At 35.0% G+C, this 15,667-nt stretch overlaps 1 protein-coding gene across 1 annotated transcript in view; it reads left to right on the forward strand.

Moving 5' to 3' along the window:
- The window catches only part of PBRM1 (Protein polybromo-1), a 38,164-nt gene extending 23,445 nt beyond the window's left edge, over positions 1 to 14,719 (forward strand). Inside the window, exons 19-30 of the mRNA XM_012942185.2 lie at positions 2,142 to 2,303; positions 2,688 to 2,775; positions 4,156 to 4,237; positions 5,120 to 5,298; positions 6,106 to 6,203; positions 7,749 to 7,823; positions 8,588 to 8,977; positions 9,342 to 9,461; positions 10,190 to 10,648; positions 11,097 to 11,589; positions 12,305 to 12,491; positions 13,273 to 14,719. Of these exons, the coding sequence (XP_012797639.2) occupies positions 2,142 to 2,303; positions 2,688 to 2,775; positions 4,156 to 4,237; positions 5,120 to 5,298; positions 6,106 to 6,203; positions 7,749 to 7,823; positions 8,588 to 8,977; positions 9,342 to 9,461; positions 10,190 to 10,648; positions 11,097 to 11,589; positions 12,305 to 12,491; positions 13,273 to 13,522 (2,583 nt within the window). The 3' untranslated portion in view covers positions 13,523 to 14,719. The remainder of the gene's footprint in view (positions 1 to 2,141; positions 2,304 to 2,687; positions 2,776 to 4,155; positions 4,238 to 5,119; positions 5,299 to 6,105; positions 6,204 to 7,748; positions 7,824 to 8,587; positions 8,978 to 9,341; positions 9,462 to 10,189; positions 10,649 to 11,096; positions 11,590 to 12,304; positions 12,492 to 13,272) is intronic.
- Positions 14,720 to 15,667: the final 948 nt, after the last annotated feature.

Below are 15,667 nucleotides of genomic sequence, written 5' to 3' on the forward strand. Positions count from 1 at the left end.
GAGTAGGAGATCCGCGAGGAACTCCAACTCTTGAAGTGCCACAAATCACCAGATTCAGATGACTACCTTCGGCGACCTTCTTGCTAAGAAGCTGACTGGATTGTTTAGGAATGTCAGGTGGTTGAAAAGTGTTCGAATATCGTGGAATGAGTCGATTGTTGTCCTTGTCTTTAAAAATAGTTCACGTCATTTACGGAACAACTATCGATGATAAGTCCACTCCCGATTGTGTCGAAACTATTGCTTTCCATCATACTTTATAGATTGTTCAAAACTCGAGAAAGATTGACTTGCGAGAAGCAGGGTGGTTTCAGTTCTGGTTGCAGATGTATTGATCTTATCTTCATTCTCAGCCAAATGTTAGAACACCGTCACACTTATCACAGACCAACAATCATAGTGTTTCTTGATACTAGGACCGCCTTCGATTGGTTGGACAAGACTGTTTTCTAATGAAGAAGGGTGTGCCTGAGACGTTTATTAACATCTTAAAAGCCCTATATATAAACACCTCAAGTAGAGTGAAGGCATACGACCACCTCTCTCCATTGTTTCATTCGAGCAGTGGGGTTAGCCAGGGTCGCCCAATCTCACCATTCCTCTTGAGGTTTGCTATCGATGACGCTCTGGAATCAGCTCTGATGGATGTAAGTAATGGTGGTGTGGATCTGATGCCTGGAGAAAAAATTTTGGACCTTGATTATGTGAATGATGCTATCTTACTCGCGATGATACCTAAGCCATGCAATCCGCACTTAATCATTTGGCAATTAGTGTCCGTATGTATGGTATGTGCTTTTCACATTCCAAGTGCCAAACGCTTTTACAGGACTGACAGGACCCTGATCCTGTACTCACCATGGGTAGTGAGTGGATAGAAGTAGTCGAAAATTTCGTGTATCTGGGTGGCTGTGTAAGTGTTGATGTTTGCACGAGTTATGAAATCAATTCAAGTATGGTGAAAGCCAGAGCAGCTAATGCCCATCTTTGGCGCTTTCGTGATGTTAGTTTGGCAGTAAAATGTCGGATCTACAACGTGTTGATGAGGGGAGTTTTGATCTATGCTTGTGAGACCTGACTTCTTCAATCAGAGAATGTTAGATGACTCTCTGTGTTTGATCATCGTTGTCTCCGAAGGATTACTGATATCCGATCGCAAAATCATGTTTGTAATGTGAAACGTTCAGCATCATGTGTTCGGACAGAGCGTCGATAATTCATCTGGTGTCACTATATTGAAACATCGACTTGTAACTGATTTCGGTGGGTTGGACATGTCTTACGAATGTCGTCCCACAAAATTCCATGTCGCGCATTATTTGCCGACGTTGGGACTGGTTTGAAAAAGCGGAGAGGCGGTCAGTATGACATGGTTTTGTGGTATAAAAGCTGTACAGGACTGATTTCTGTTGGTCTGTCTGTCTGTGTGGTTGGGATCCTAGAGATGCTGCGACACAGTGGCCGTAAATGGTATTAGACATCGTTCGGCATAGAAGTCAGATGGAGTACTTCATTAGTTTTATTTTACTTCATATAAATGAAAAGAATTTTGACTGAAAAAATCTTTTCTTGTATTTTTCCTAACCAAACTGCTTCTCCCATTATTATTATTATTATTATTATTATTATTATTATTATTATTATTATTATTAATTTCACTTTCACATTAATTTCTGCTCATTGTTGCTCTTCTTTTATTATACTCACCCGCCATTCTCTATATCTTCACAACCTCAATTTTGTTGTGTGGTACATGTGTATTCGGTTTCCTCTTGTACCAATATTTATGTATTCAAATAAATAAATAAATAGCTGAAAGACTTCATCAGTTTCTCACACATTCTTCCATTTGTCTAGTTTGACCTTTCTTCCTCAGATCATTTTTAATAGTGGCCAAGTTGTCAGCCCAAATCTTACTTAATTTAGTTTTATTTGTCACCATTACCTTTTCATTCCATTTTGCTTTCTTTTTCCATCGCTTATCACAATCCCATAAACTTTTTGTCATTCTACAGTTAAGTTATCTCTCCTCAGTATTTTTACGGAAGCTCATGAGAGTGTTCCTAGAATCCACTTATCATGACACCTACAATTGCTGAATGTCTCAAATATTTTTTGTACATTACAATTTTTGTTTATAGGACTGGAATATTCCACTTCCGACTGGTATTGAATTAGAAGCTAGATCTACCCCATTTGTACCAACACGTTTACCTCCAAATGAACCTTTAGGAAATGCCTTAGAACAGGTTAATAACAGTTTGTTCGTTCAAATGCATTATCCTTTGCCTCAAACTTTGAAAGTAAGTATTTCATTTTTTGTCGAATCTCATTCTTTTTCAAGCAATAGTTTTGTGCATAAAAAAATTTAAATTAATAAAATCTAATTATTAGTGAGGTTTCAGTTAAAAATGCCAAGTCACTAATTCCATAGCCTTTTTGTTCTTTTGTGTTTATTTAAAGTGTGACAGTTTATGATTAATGCACATTTGGACCAAGTTTCATGCCTTTTCTGACTGACTGATTTTGTAACATAATATTATTTACTTGTGATGCTGATGAAATGAACTGTATTCATAATATTCCGAATAGAATAGTGAATAAGAAGTAATTGTTTAGTGTATTGTTTCAATATATAGGTGTTTATATATATTTTTGATTGTCTTATTTTTTAATATTTGCAATAGTCCATTGTTCTTGAGGATCTTACTGAAACTGAAGGAACTGTAGTTTATGAGCAATATGTTCATGAGAATGGATTTTCAGTGAAACTGGGTAAGTGATTAATAATAAAACTTGATTAATGCTACATTTAGTTTATGTATTCTACCCATTCACCTAATAATGTTATATATATATATATATATATATATATATATATATATATATATAACTATAAACATTCAGAACAATAGTATGATCGCCATGATCTCTCACCCCCACTGAGAGATTCTATACCACTTTTATCTCTATTTTAACGTTGTAAATGAATCCTAATAATAGCTACAGTAAAGTAAATGCTCAGAATATAAACTATTATTTTCAAATGATGTTAAGTTTAAGCTAACTATAAAATTTCATACAGATGTTTTTTCTTGAAGTTCTATTCTGAAGTAAGTTCATTCATGTTATTAACAGTTAATTGCTACGTATGGCGCGTGTTGATAAAGATAAATGCGAAGGTTTAGTTATGTGTATAGAAGAATTATTAAGGGGTAATACAGGTGTTTGAACACCAAGTAAATGATCTCGTATGCTGATAGAGGTATGGGTGTGGTTTTCTCTTTCAGGTTGCCCATACCATGGAAGGACACTTTTCTTGAAAGAGACCTGAAAAGAAAGCTGAATTAGTGGTGGTCCAAAAAACTTGGAAGCGTGACCTCAGAGCCCAAGAGACAACTGCCTGAGGTCGTTCGCACACGACCTTTTTATGGGAAGTTTTTGATGAATTAGCTTTAAATTTCAAAAGAACTACCTCCTAAAAATGAAATCCGTGGGGTAAAATGTGGTGTGACATTTTCAAAGTCGACCTTTTCTAACCCCTTCCTTCCGTCGTGAAGAAGCAGCATCGCTACAGATGCTGGTTTTCAAAAAGAAACACCTCACTTCTGTTATACCTATCTACAGTCAGCAGTACTCCTTCGCCCTCGGGCCTTAAGTTGCTTCTTTTAGTTTAACCGTTCTTCAACAGACCTGCTTGACATGGTAGGACTTAGGGGAATATGTATCCCAGCCAACATTGCTCATTTGAGTGACCACGATAGGCAAGTTCTATCACTACGTCAAGATGGCAGCTGCGGTCAGGACTGCCCAATGTAGTGTAGGAAAAAATAGCTCCTTCCCCTGTTACAACAGATTCTGTCATCACTTGGTTGCAAAACACAAATGTGAAATGCTGCACAATCAGGTTTTTCAGTAATCTAACGTCAACCATGAATACTGTTTGCACCTGATGATAATGATGTTGAACAGCCTCTTTCAGTAAGCGTTCAAGATATAACTTTCTGCTAGCTTTAGAAAAAAGAACTGCACTTAGAAACACCCATAACTATTGCGCATATTAGTTTTTTTGCTTCACATTAAAAAATATATATCTGTTAATTTTATGATTACATTGATTTCATATAACTGTGTTCCCTTGATTTGGACATAAAGGCGATTTTCTGTATGTCCCCTCCACTAATGGATCTTCTGAACGTTCTATTGTGCGAGTCGACAAACTATGGAAATCCTGCGCGTAAGTTACCAAAGAAATAACTATCACTCTATAGTGTTTTCAGATATTTATGTTTTTTGAAATTTCTGTTGCTAAAACTGTATATTTCCACGAAAATCTTGGTTTCAATTTGCTAGCGAATGGGGCAAGATATAGATACTATATTCAAAGCAAAGTCTCGGGAATATCGACTGAAGTAACAATAGAATAATCTAGCAGAATTTGATGTATATTATCCCAAGAATGTTTAGAAGACTTAGTCTGGGCGATTCTCTAAGCATCTGAAGGATTTCAATATATTTCTCTTTTATTTTGTATTAATCAAATGTTAATAACCAGCTATTTTCAAATATTCTAATTTTTCGTCAATAATTCTACTGTTATCATCTCCCACAATGTGTTCTTTATTTAATCTAAATTCTCTAGTCTTTTTTAAAAACATATTTGATAAAGCGAGATGCTTTTCAATAACTCTTCATACTATATGATGAAAATACTATGCTTTAAAAATGTTACACAGATTTGCTCCATAGATTCTTGTAGTGTCTGGAAGTTTTGTAATCAGAAATTATAGTAAACTAAACGTTTACAAAGTTAATTTCTTTCAAGATAATTGTATGTTGTGATATTAAGCTTGGTTTATTGGTGATCATTTTGACGTAAAATAGTACATTATTAATACTCGCTCATCATTCCGTTTGATCTTACTTCAATTCAGCAACTCTGATTTCATGCAAAACTCATTCTTCAGTTTGAACATCTAAATAGTATCTCAGATTTGTACACCATAAATGTGACACAAGTTTAGTGCATAGATATTCACTGGGTTGATTTCTTTTAAGTTTTTATCTCCAAAAGTTTTGTTCATCTAACCAAAACTGTTACTCTTTTTTTTAATTTCAGTCAAAATGCTATTTTATTTACTGGACCATGGTTCGTTACTTCATCTTCAGTAGATCATTTACCAACACGTTTATTTTATCCTAAAGAAGTATTTCTTACTGGGGCTGATCATGCTACTTATGCGCTTGCTTCAGCTACAGGGAAATGTTATGTTATGCGTCCATGTGATTACTCCCAGGGTAATTAATTATTAGATGATTTATTTTTCTGTTGATAATAATCAGTAAAATAAAGAATTCTACTAGTAGGTGATTAAAAGTTTTGAACTTACTTTTCTTGGTTTTTTGGGCTTATCGAAAAAAACATATAGTCTTGAAAAAACTGATTCTCATTGGTAGGTTTGAATACATGTCACTCAGTCTCACAGTCTTAAACGTGAAGACTGAGCTATTCGCACCACACTTGACCTGCAAGACTAACAGGTATTTACAATGGATCTATTGCCGAGTAGTGACCATTGTCACGTTTGTCTAGCTCTTTTTGTTGCCGCTCAAATTCTATCTGTCAAGGATTCATATTCCATATAACTAATATTGTGTTCATCCACTTTATAAATTAATACTGTTTTTCATGGAATTCACATGTTACTGGAGTTCAATCGTGTTGGGTGTGAGACAGTTACTCACCGAAGACAAAGGGAGATAGTTGCACAATATCGTGGATTGGTTGTGTTTAGATGTTAACACCATCGGATCCGGGCTTGATGGTCTAAAAGTAAGGCGTCCGCATGAGGTAGAAGGTTCTGGGTTCGAGATCCGCCTGTGCGGTTGTGGATGCGCGCTGCTGAGCTGCTCTATATTAAAACGAAGTGGCCGCCCGTTACTTCCAGGTTTTCAACGGTTGTTTAACATTGATCGGTTCATGATCTCATTATTACCATTTTGTATTATTATTATTATTATTATTATTATTATTATTATTATTATTATTATTCATTTGTACTGATAACGAATGATTGCAAAACAACTTGACGTGCTGTGTTTTAGCTCGCCCCACTGAAATACCGGAGCATGATATTTACATGTGTGATTCAAAATATTTTGAAACTGAGAAAGTAATTCGTAAACTTAAGAAAGGATTAAAAGTAAGTGAACAGTTGTAACTCCTATGTAATTTGCCATGAATAGTAAATTAAATATATATTATAAGACTGATAAGCTCCTCTTGAGGTTTACTTTATACACTATTGGAAACATGATGGGTTTTTTCATTAAACGATTAGATCATTTATGTAAGTTATTTCTGCAAATATTCTCATGGTTTGATAGTTTGCGTTTCAATTTTCCTGAAAATATACAACAAATTCATGCTTTCTGAGTTAGTGTTTTTGTTGCTCATGTTAAGTGAGAAGTTTTCTTTGAATTATGAATTTAACTTTTATATACCTGTGTTTTATTGCTGTCATAGATTATATCCTACTTCTATAACTATGATATCTAGTTCTGGCTGATTGGATGTAATCCCTAAGATACTCTTGACCTAGATGTCATGCTAATTGGTACCTATATGGTGTGTGAGGTAACTGGTACTTCCTGGCAGATTCGACCCTTTGTCACTTAGTTTCATGGTCTGAAATGTTATCACTTAGCCATCCAAGTCAAGTCACTTGGACTAATTTGGATATTCCAATTTGGTTGGTATGATCCGATCATCACTACACGGAAATAAACAAATACGGGATTGGTTACTATTCACCTATCAAGCAACTGTATCATAATTAGTACGAGCTTTGATCACAAACATTCAGTGATATACGTTTAAAGTTCAGTTTATCGGTTCAAATTATATTGAAACTCGTGTCAAGTATTTCATTTATATGACCAAATACAAGAGATATTGCATACTCTTTATGCGTGTTCACCGGGTAAGTAGTAGTGAGGTTAGACGCAGGGTATTAGGTAATGATGGTAAATCAGTTGATGAGGTTGTTAATCTTCATCGACTGAGATGGTTGGGCCACGTGTTACGTATGTCTGAACACCGATTACCACGATGTACAATGCTAACCGGTGTTGGAGACGGTTGGAAGAAAGTAAGGGGCGGCCAAACCAAAACATGGCATCAGTGCATGAAGTCACTAACTTCTAGTCTGAGCCATGTTGGTAGATGCAGACTACTTGGTTGGGGTCCGCTTGATTATCGTAACCAATGGTTGGAGACTCTTGGTGACATGGCTCAGAATCGATGACAATGGCGTCGGTGTATACACTATCTGTCTTCCCTTAAACTAAGAGATTAAAATCGCTTTATATCTTTCTTTCTACGAACTAATTCTTTCTTCTTGTACTATATCCTTATTGCAATCTTTCTTTTATATATTGCCACCTCTGAATTAACTACTTTTATGAATCCGGTGTCCATCTTGTTGTGTTAATGAGGTATGGCAACTTGGACCGATGCATATATGTGTCTGGTCCTACGTTGTAGCTGACTGACTGACTGACTTTATGCGTGTTGCTAGCTTTTAAAGTTCAGTATATGAACGCGATGCATGTCAAAATTTATATATTAAGCAAATTTATAAAACTGAAGTTTTACTCATTTATTTATTGTTTATATTTGTAACTTGTCTGCAATTTACGACCTGATAATTGTACTTTAAAATCCTTTGTTCATTACTTTTGCTTAGAAATTTCAATTTACATCAAACAATATACATGAAGATGAATTTTATTTCTTTCCCCAACAAATCATGCCTCGAAAAGTAAGTGCACATCTCTAGCATTTCACTTGAAACTTCAATTTGAATTTATTTCTTCATTATTAATGCTTTTTTCGAAATAATTAGACTAGAATACTATTCATTTTCGTATTGGTCGTTTGAATCTTCTCACTGATGTTTAGGACTGCAATTTATCACTAGCTGACTGGATAATGCGATGGCGTTTGAAGCTAACGGTACTGCGTTCGAGTCCCGGAGTGATCATGAACTATGAGATGCTGTTACGTCCAGCTGACGAGTCCCAAATAGGACGAAACGCGCGTCCTGGATTCCACTTCTAGTCACCATCATCTCTTTTCATAATAAACCATAATGCTTATGTATTGGATAATGATTTTAGCTTACAGTTTCAATTTTTCATACTCTTAACATGTTATGATGATTCATTGTGTAACATTTTAAAAGCGTCAACTTGTGGAGTAACTTCCTAATCACTGCTTTCATTGATTGTGTTGACGCTACTATATTCGATCTCTCTTTCCAATTCAATTTAAATGGCTGTATAGTCTTCATATAATGAGCGTTGTTCATAGTACACAACATGAACCTTAATCTGATAGATGAATAGCATTGTTTAATTAGACCTCAAAAGTTTTCTTTTTTATGCCTGATTTGTTGTTCATATCATTCTCATGGTCTTATTAAGTTATTTTTCAGTGGTTATTTTAGTGTATTTTGTTTTGAACTTTACTGTTCGTGTCATGATGAATAACGTGTGTTGTCCTTTTAATTTAAATTTCCTATAGGATGCATCACCTCTTTTGGCTCAAGCATCTACTGAACCACTTCAGAATGATCAATTAAATCGTCCAGTGTCTCTGGCATTTACTTGCGCACTTGCAGCAGCAGCCGGAACTACTACCAATATGGTTGCTGCTCCAATGATTTCTCTTCCCAATTTATCACCTGTTGATGCAGCGAAACAAACTGACCGCATACCTACTGGATTAATAGGTGAGAGCTCAGGATCTAGTCCACTTATAGGACATAGTACAAATCCAGTAGTGGGTCACACACCAGTTAACGTTTTACCTACCAGTAATAATGCATTAGTTCATGGTATAACTTCATCAGCTCAACTCGATGCGCTTACTCGAGCTTTCATAGAAAATAACGTAGATCGTACAGGTAAAAAGGTATGTTAGTCATTTTATACTCTTTGTAGAGTTCCAACATTTGTGAAAGTTTTATTTAGCATAAGGAGTTCTTTGTGAAATCATAACCTCAAATTATTTTGTCATACTAGTCGAAATCAACTCAATATTTGGAATTTTTGACAGTAATATTATGATCTGTTGATTTATTATTATTATCTCTGATATTTTCTACTCTTTAAAATAATGAACTACTTTTATCGTTACTACAAATCTTTGCTCCACAAATCAAATTTTAAGATATTGTACATTGTTTTGGTTTCGTAATCCAGGTACATTTCCTTCATTCGAACGTAAATTTTATATTATAGATTATGATCAGGTTTTTCTTCATTTTTTTTCTCAGAGGAAAATCCGTAAACCACCGTCAGGTTATGTTTTATACGCTGGTGAAATTAGAAAGAAGTTATTACAAGAACGACCTGATGCTCCATTCGGCGAAATATCTCGTGAAGTTGGTCTTCTGGTGAGTGGTTGTGTTAAACCTATCAATACTGTTTTCGTGCTTAACTTCTGACTCTTATTGTACATCAAAATAGCTTACAAACATGTTATTTTGATATCCTAACATCGACATAAATGACCTGAAAGGTTTCATGATGTTTTTAAATGCTATCAAAACTGTCGAAACACTTTAAAAATGATCTTTATCTTTGGTTTATTTTGAATTGTGCCCTATGACAAACTATCCACACTTTATGACGGTGACTAGACTTACACATAGTTTCTTCTGAATTGTCTTGCGTATTTTTAGTAATTTCTAAATGTGTGTCGCTTTAACTATGTATACATTAAATGTAATTTTGTATTTCTGTTTTTATTTCTTGTCCATTGTTCGGAATACATGCATTATGTCAATCCATGAACGTTAGCACCAATTATTGTGTCACTGCAACACATCGCATCCTTGTACATTTACTTTCCATGCTAATTTTTCTGTTATAGTTCTGAAATAAGCCAATATTAGTACCAGATAGTAGCGAAATATGGTCTCTTAGTTTTCATTTACATTTTGGAGATTCTCATATTTGCGAAAATCGACATATACATACAACGCAGTGTGTGTATATAGAGTATTTCAAGGTACCACTAACCGAGTAAAGTTTAGTGTTCGATATCTCATCTCTAATCTTTAAGCAAATAAGGTCATCAATCTCAGTTAAATTATATTTTTCTTATTTTATAATTATGTAGTGGCGTCAAATGCCCACTGCTCAACGTGATTTATATGAACAAAAGGCGCATCTAATTAGACAACATATGGCTGAAGAAGAAATGCAAATGAAAGCCAGAGAACAAGAACAAGTTCAACTTCATATTCAACAGCAAATAGCTGCTACATGTATTTCATCACATAACATTAGTGGAACAATACCTCTTCAGTCTTCTGCTACAGCTATTAATCCGTCTTCGTCATCTAGAATGCCTGTCACTGCTACAGCTGCTACTATGCAGTTTTATCAAACACCGACTGGTCAAGTCATTCAAATTGTCCATGCCTCCTCAACAACACCTAGTGTAGTTGGGCATAATGCGTTGCCAGCTCAAACAGTTACTGCATCTCTTGCTCAGCCTGCTAATATTGTTCAAACTACATATGCGACAATACCTGCAATTGCCTCGGCTTGTCCAGTTGCCACTCCAACTCATCAGGTCAGCTCATTTCAATGTATTTGTAATGTTTAACGTTTGATTCTGTCAGTTCTCAACTTTATAATTAGATTAGTGAGTTGTGTTCACTTGTATGAAGACAAAATGAGGATCTTTTTTATTGGCAAAATGGATTTCAAAATCTTCAGTTCATAATGAGTCATCCTTGCACTTGAAAATGTCAAAGAAAATAATTTTGAATAATCTGATATATAAACCAAATACCTGAATTTGTAGTTTGTGCCATTTTTATTGATTTATTGCGATAATATTCTCATTTTCACATAGGAACATATGTCTTATAAACATGGTTTCATATTTCCCCATGATGCCTCGTTATTTCTGTTGGAGTTCATACAATGTTTTCAGGGTTCGTGTGTGATGTATAGCTTAAGAATGCCTATTTTCTCATGTTTCTTGTTCCTTGTTGTCTGTATTGAACATGCGACAGGTTGTTTATCAACTTTCGAACCAACAACATGGCATTCTTCCGAATGGGACCGTCGGTTCTGGAACACCACAACAACCGTTTTATCAACCTCAACTTCACCCACAAACTCAACAACAGCCACAACGGGTTTTGGTTGCATCTAGCGTGTGTTCTACACCCACTATAATGGGTACTGTTATTGGATCAGGAACTACTGTACCACCCGTTTTACCTGTGGGTACAAATACAGGTCCTTCTATGCCTAACGTTCAACAGGCCCAGATACTTTTAGGTTCAACAGGATCTGTATCTTCAACAGGGTTTCCGGCTTTAGCACAAGGTGGTTTAGTAACAACGACAACTCCGACATTAAATCAACCTCTGTTACACCAAGGAGTAGCTGTTGCAGCCGTAGGTGCTCCCCATATTGTTCAACCACCTGGACCAACTTTGGGAGCTTGTTCTCAAGATTATGCGCCACAAGTACAACCGCAGTACCAGTTGGTACAACAAGGTAATTTTTTCTCACCTTGAGTTGCTTGCAGTTTGCCTTCTTTTCATCCATTTTTTTTACTATTTGTGTCAGTTTTTTGCCCCTTAGTAAGACTACTTCTTAAATATTGTCTCTTCAATAGCAGTCCAAGTTCTGTTTTCATTATTTCCATATCTGTTATCCATTGATCAATATAAACTCAACTTTTCGTAAGTGCTAAATAATCTGCTCATTGTATTTATTCTTAGCCCTGTACGTTTGTCCCATCTCTTAGCTTCGACTTTCCATCTACTTTATTTTCTGTAAATTTTAAACAGCTAAATTATCGAACTAGTGCAAATAACTATATTTGTGATATTTTTTGAAACTTCAAATCTATTAGCTTTAACTCCAATGTTCAGTGAATGAATTGCATGATAAAAATGAAATACTCGAAGCCTTTATATTAGGTTTTTTTAGACAGCATTGTTGCTTCTATTTGTTGGACCTCATTTAAAATGCAGATGTTCGTATGAATTTTATTCCATGTTCGGAAAATAATTGACTTGCTTGAAAATTCTTCTATCATCATTGTTTAAGCGTCAAAGATAAAATTTTAACAACATGTAGGAAACATTACTTATTATTATTGTCTCTTTGTTTTATTTTGTAACTGTTATTTATACAATCATAAGTTTTCTTGCGTTCCGTACCAAAGCTGCATGTACTAATTAATTGCAATTATCGATTTCTATAGTTCCTCAAAGTCAACCACTCGCTCCGAACGTAATGGCTTCTGTTTCAGTTGTTCCAGGAACACAATTCATTCAATCTCAACCCCAAACCATTCCAACTCAACCTCAAACGGGCCGCCCATCTTCTCCAATGTTTGTATCGGTTCCACCTCGAACTTCTCGTGTACTTCATTCTGAAATTTACCAGCGGTAAGTGGGAACATATGTATGCTAATATCATTGTAGCCAATAACAGTATAATGCTCATCTTTCGGATGTGCACTAAATAATTGACAAATTATGATGCGATACTCTGCATATCAAAACATGTATGACATTATGTGTCATCTCATGAAATTCCAGTTAACATTTTATTCCTTCAATTAAACAGTTATCTCCTGGAATTTCAGTTGTTAGTACTGAGCTATTCAAAGTCCTATCTGAAGTCACATACTATTAATTTATTCATGAGCGTGTAGTTCCATGTCTGCTATCTATTGAATTCACTAATTAGTGATACTAATGTAGAATGGTCGAAAGTCTCTACAGTCTGGATCTAGATTGATTTTCTGTGAATATAGCTCATATATACATCACCATATCACATTTTGTTGATACCAAGTGAGCATTCTCGAAATCTCGGATCAAACCTACATTATTCATAACTAATGGTGAAATGCTTATTCAGTCATGTTTTAGTTTGTCTTGTTCCGTTTCTTCAAAATAATGAAGTCCAGAAATCATCAATATAATAAATAATAATAACAGTAGTTGTAGTATCATATTTCATGTAATTTTGTAAACACACATGGAATTTGGAGACTAACGTTGGTTTAGGTTAGTATCATTTCAATATTCAATGCATAATAATCCCAGTTGCACCACTATCAAAAAGCGACAATGTTTTTTTCCATTTCAATTTATTTTTTATTGATGTATATGTTTAACAAAGTAACTTTTGATAATTTTTTGTTGCATTTCCATATTACAGTTACATTAGTCGTTTACGTAAGAATACTCCAGGTGGATTAGGTGATTGGCATAACCAATTGTCAGCTTCTCTAGATACAGCTCCACCAGTTCAACCAAATATAGCTAATCAATTAATAGGAAATTTCTTTACTGATCCTAAAAAGGTTCAAAGTTGTTCAGTAACTGAAGCATTATGGAATTTACGTGATTATTTATTAGAGGATGCTCTAAAAATTCGTTTACGTTGTTTAAATGCTGCAGAATGTTAATAATCAAATGTCATTTTTGTAATGATTAATTATTGCATTTCACTTTTTTATCGTTACGTTTTTTTTTCTTCATTTTTCCAACATAAATTATGTGCATGTATGACATTATTTATTAATTGTACTTACTGGGTGAATTCATAATGTGTAACATCCATTCATCTTTTGTGTCATTATTTAATGAATATTTAATGTGTTTTTTTTTAAAAAAAATTGTTACGTCTTCATATTTATATTTTTGACTAGTATGTTAAAAGAGTCTATAAGATTGAAGCAAGGAATCGACTGCATTTATCGAACATTTTCTGGCTTCTGGAATCTGCTACTATAGTGAAATAAATAAGTATTTTTTGTTTTGTTTTGAAGGTGATGATATCAAGTTGTAATTACACTTCCGAAGCATACTATAATTCTCATTGTTTATCATGAATCTTCCATGAAATGAATTGGCTTTATGCATAGAATACTTCAGCATAATCATTTTTTTTCATTCAGTATATTTTCTTAAACTGTACATTTTCATTTAATTGTCGTTATTTTTGACAAATAATGGCAAGAAATTTCACATAGTTTGCAGTAAACAAAGTCAGTTATAAACAACATAGAACAACTTGCGACATATTTGCATCAGTTTAAGGTACTATACCATATCAATATAGCGAGATGAAATAATAAAGACATACAGAATTGTAGAATCATGAACAGTATCGGTGGTTGTAGAAAACATTAAGTATAGACAGTATAATTTGAGAAGGAATAAGTGTTGTAAATTTGATCAGGAGCGATTTCGAACTAGATATGACGATTATTTTAACTTGAACATTCCTTCGAAATTGCAAAATCCTAACGTGATAGTAAACTAAATGAGTGAATGCCCACGATCCCTCTTCAACACTATGCCTCCAATATTCCTGACTCAGGCCCAAACTATTGTGGTGTGTAACACTTGTACGGACAGATTTAAATAGTATGTATCAGGAATCGGAAGTAGGGTTCTTTGGAATAGCAGAGAAAGAAAAACAGAAATCAGTCGAACGCAAAGACGATAGAGTTTTTAAGGGACAGCTCAAGGAAGACGTGCAAATGTATTGTTTTCATATTTTACAAATGCAGTGTATGGTTTTGCTTAATACAATAAATGGGTTTACTCTTGCCATGTATTCGTTCATTAAGTTAAGAATCAGACATAATCTGTCTGGCAAATGACATGTATCTTGTATAAAAAGATAGCACTCTTGATATAGAGATACTTTTCTATTCACTAATAGATACATTTAAATCATTGTGATTTCCTCAATGTATTTCTTACATCCAGAGTCTTTCCTGATTTCATTTTTAACTGGAAGCTGACTCGTACGTGGAAGATTCCACATCTTCCAGAGTTTCTCCATAATGTGTGATTTGTTCGGTGTTCTCCGCGTTGTATTTGAGGATGCTTTTTCCCTTGTGTATGTTGAGGCCTACTCATGCAGAGGCCTCTGCTACACTGGTTGTCTTGACATGGATTTGCTCGTGATGAAATCTTCCTGGTACCGATAGTAGTGTGGTGCTTCTGGAGTTCCCACATTTGCTCAGATCTCTTTCCTCTGGTATCTTGATGGGGTGTCCTCCTCTCTAGTCTGTCGGCACTTGTTCTTCCTTCCAAATCTTAAGTAGAATATGGAGCATCTTTGCAGTTATTTTTATATCCGACTTCAGTGCTTCATCTGGTTTGTTGTCAGGTCTTGTTGCTTTCCCGCTTTTGATTTGTATGATGGCCATCCTGAATTCGATCATTGATGTAATGACAACTATAGGAATGTCTGTGTGTGCTGCTTCGATGTCCGATGAATTCAATGGGGCTGGCTTTTTACAATTTTGTTGCTAGGTCTTCTTCGTATCTCTGCTTGTCAGCTCTAATGTTCCACTTCACTAGTTTGTTTGCTTCAGTGTATTGAGCTTGTGCCTTGACTTTGTTATTGTTTGGCTGTTGTTAGTCGTTGTCTTCCTTTTCTTCCATACTTTAATCTTGTTCACGGTTTCAATGGAGATACATTTCTAGATATATTTCTAGCTCCTCCTGGTACGTGGAAGTTAGTTCTTTGATTCCTTTCCAGTTGTCCTCCATAGTTATTTGTTCTCCTGTGAGCAGGTATAGTAAGGCTCGGG

This window comes from Schistosoma haematobium, chromosome 2 (assembly GCF_000699445.3).
Source record: "Schistosoma haematobium chromosome 2, whole genome shotgun sequence".
Lineage (NCBI taxonomy): Eukaryota > Metazoa > Platyhelminthes > Trematoda > Strigeidida > Schistosomatidae > Schistosoma > Schistosoma haematobium.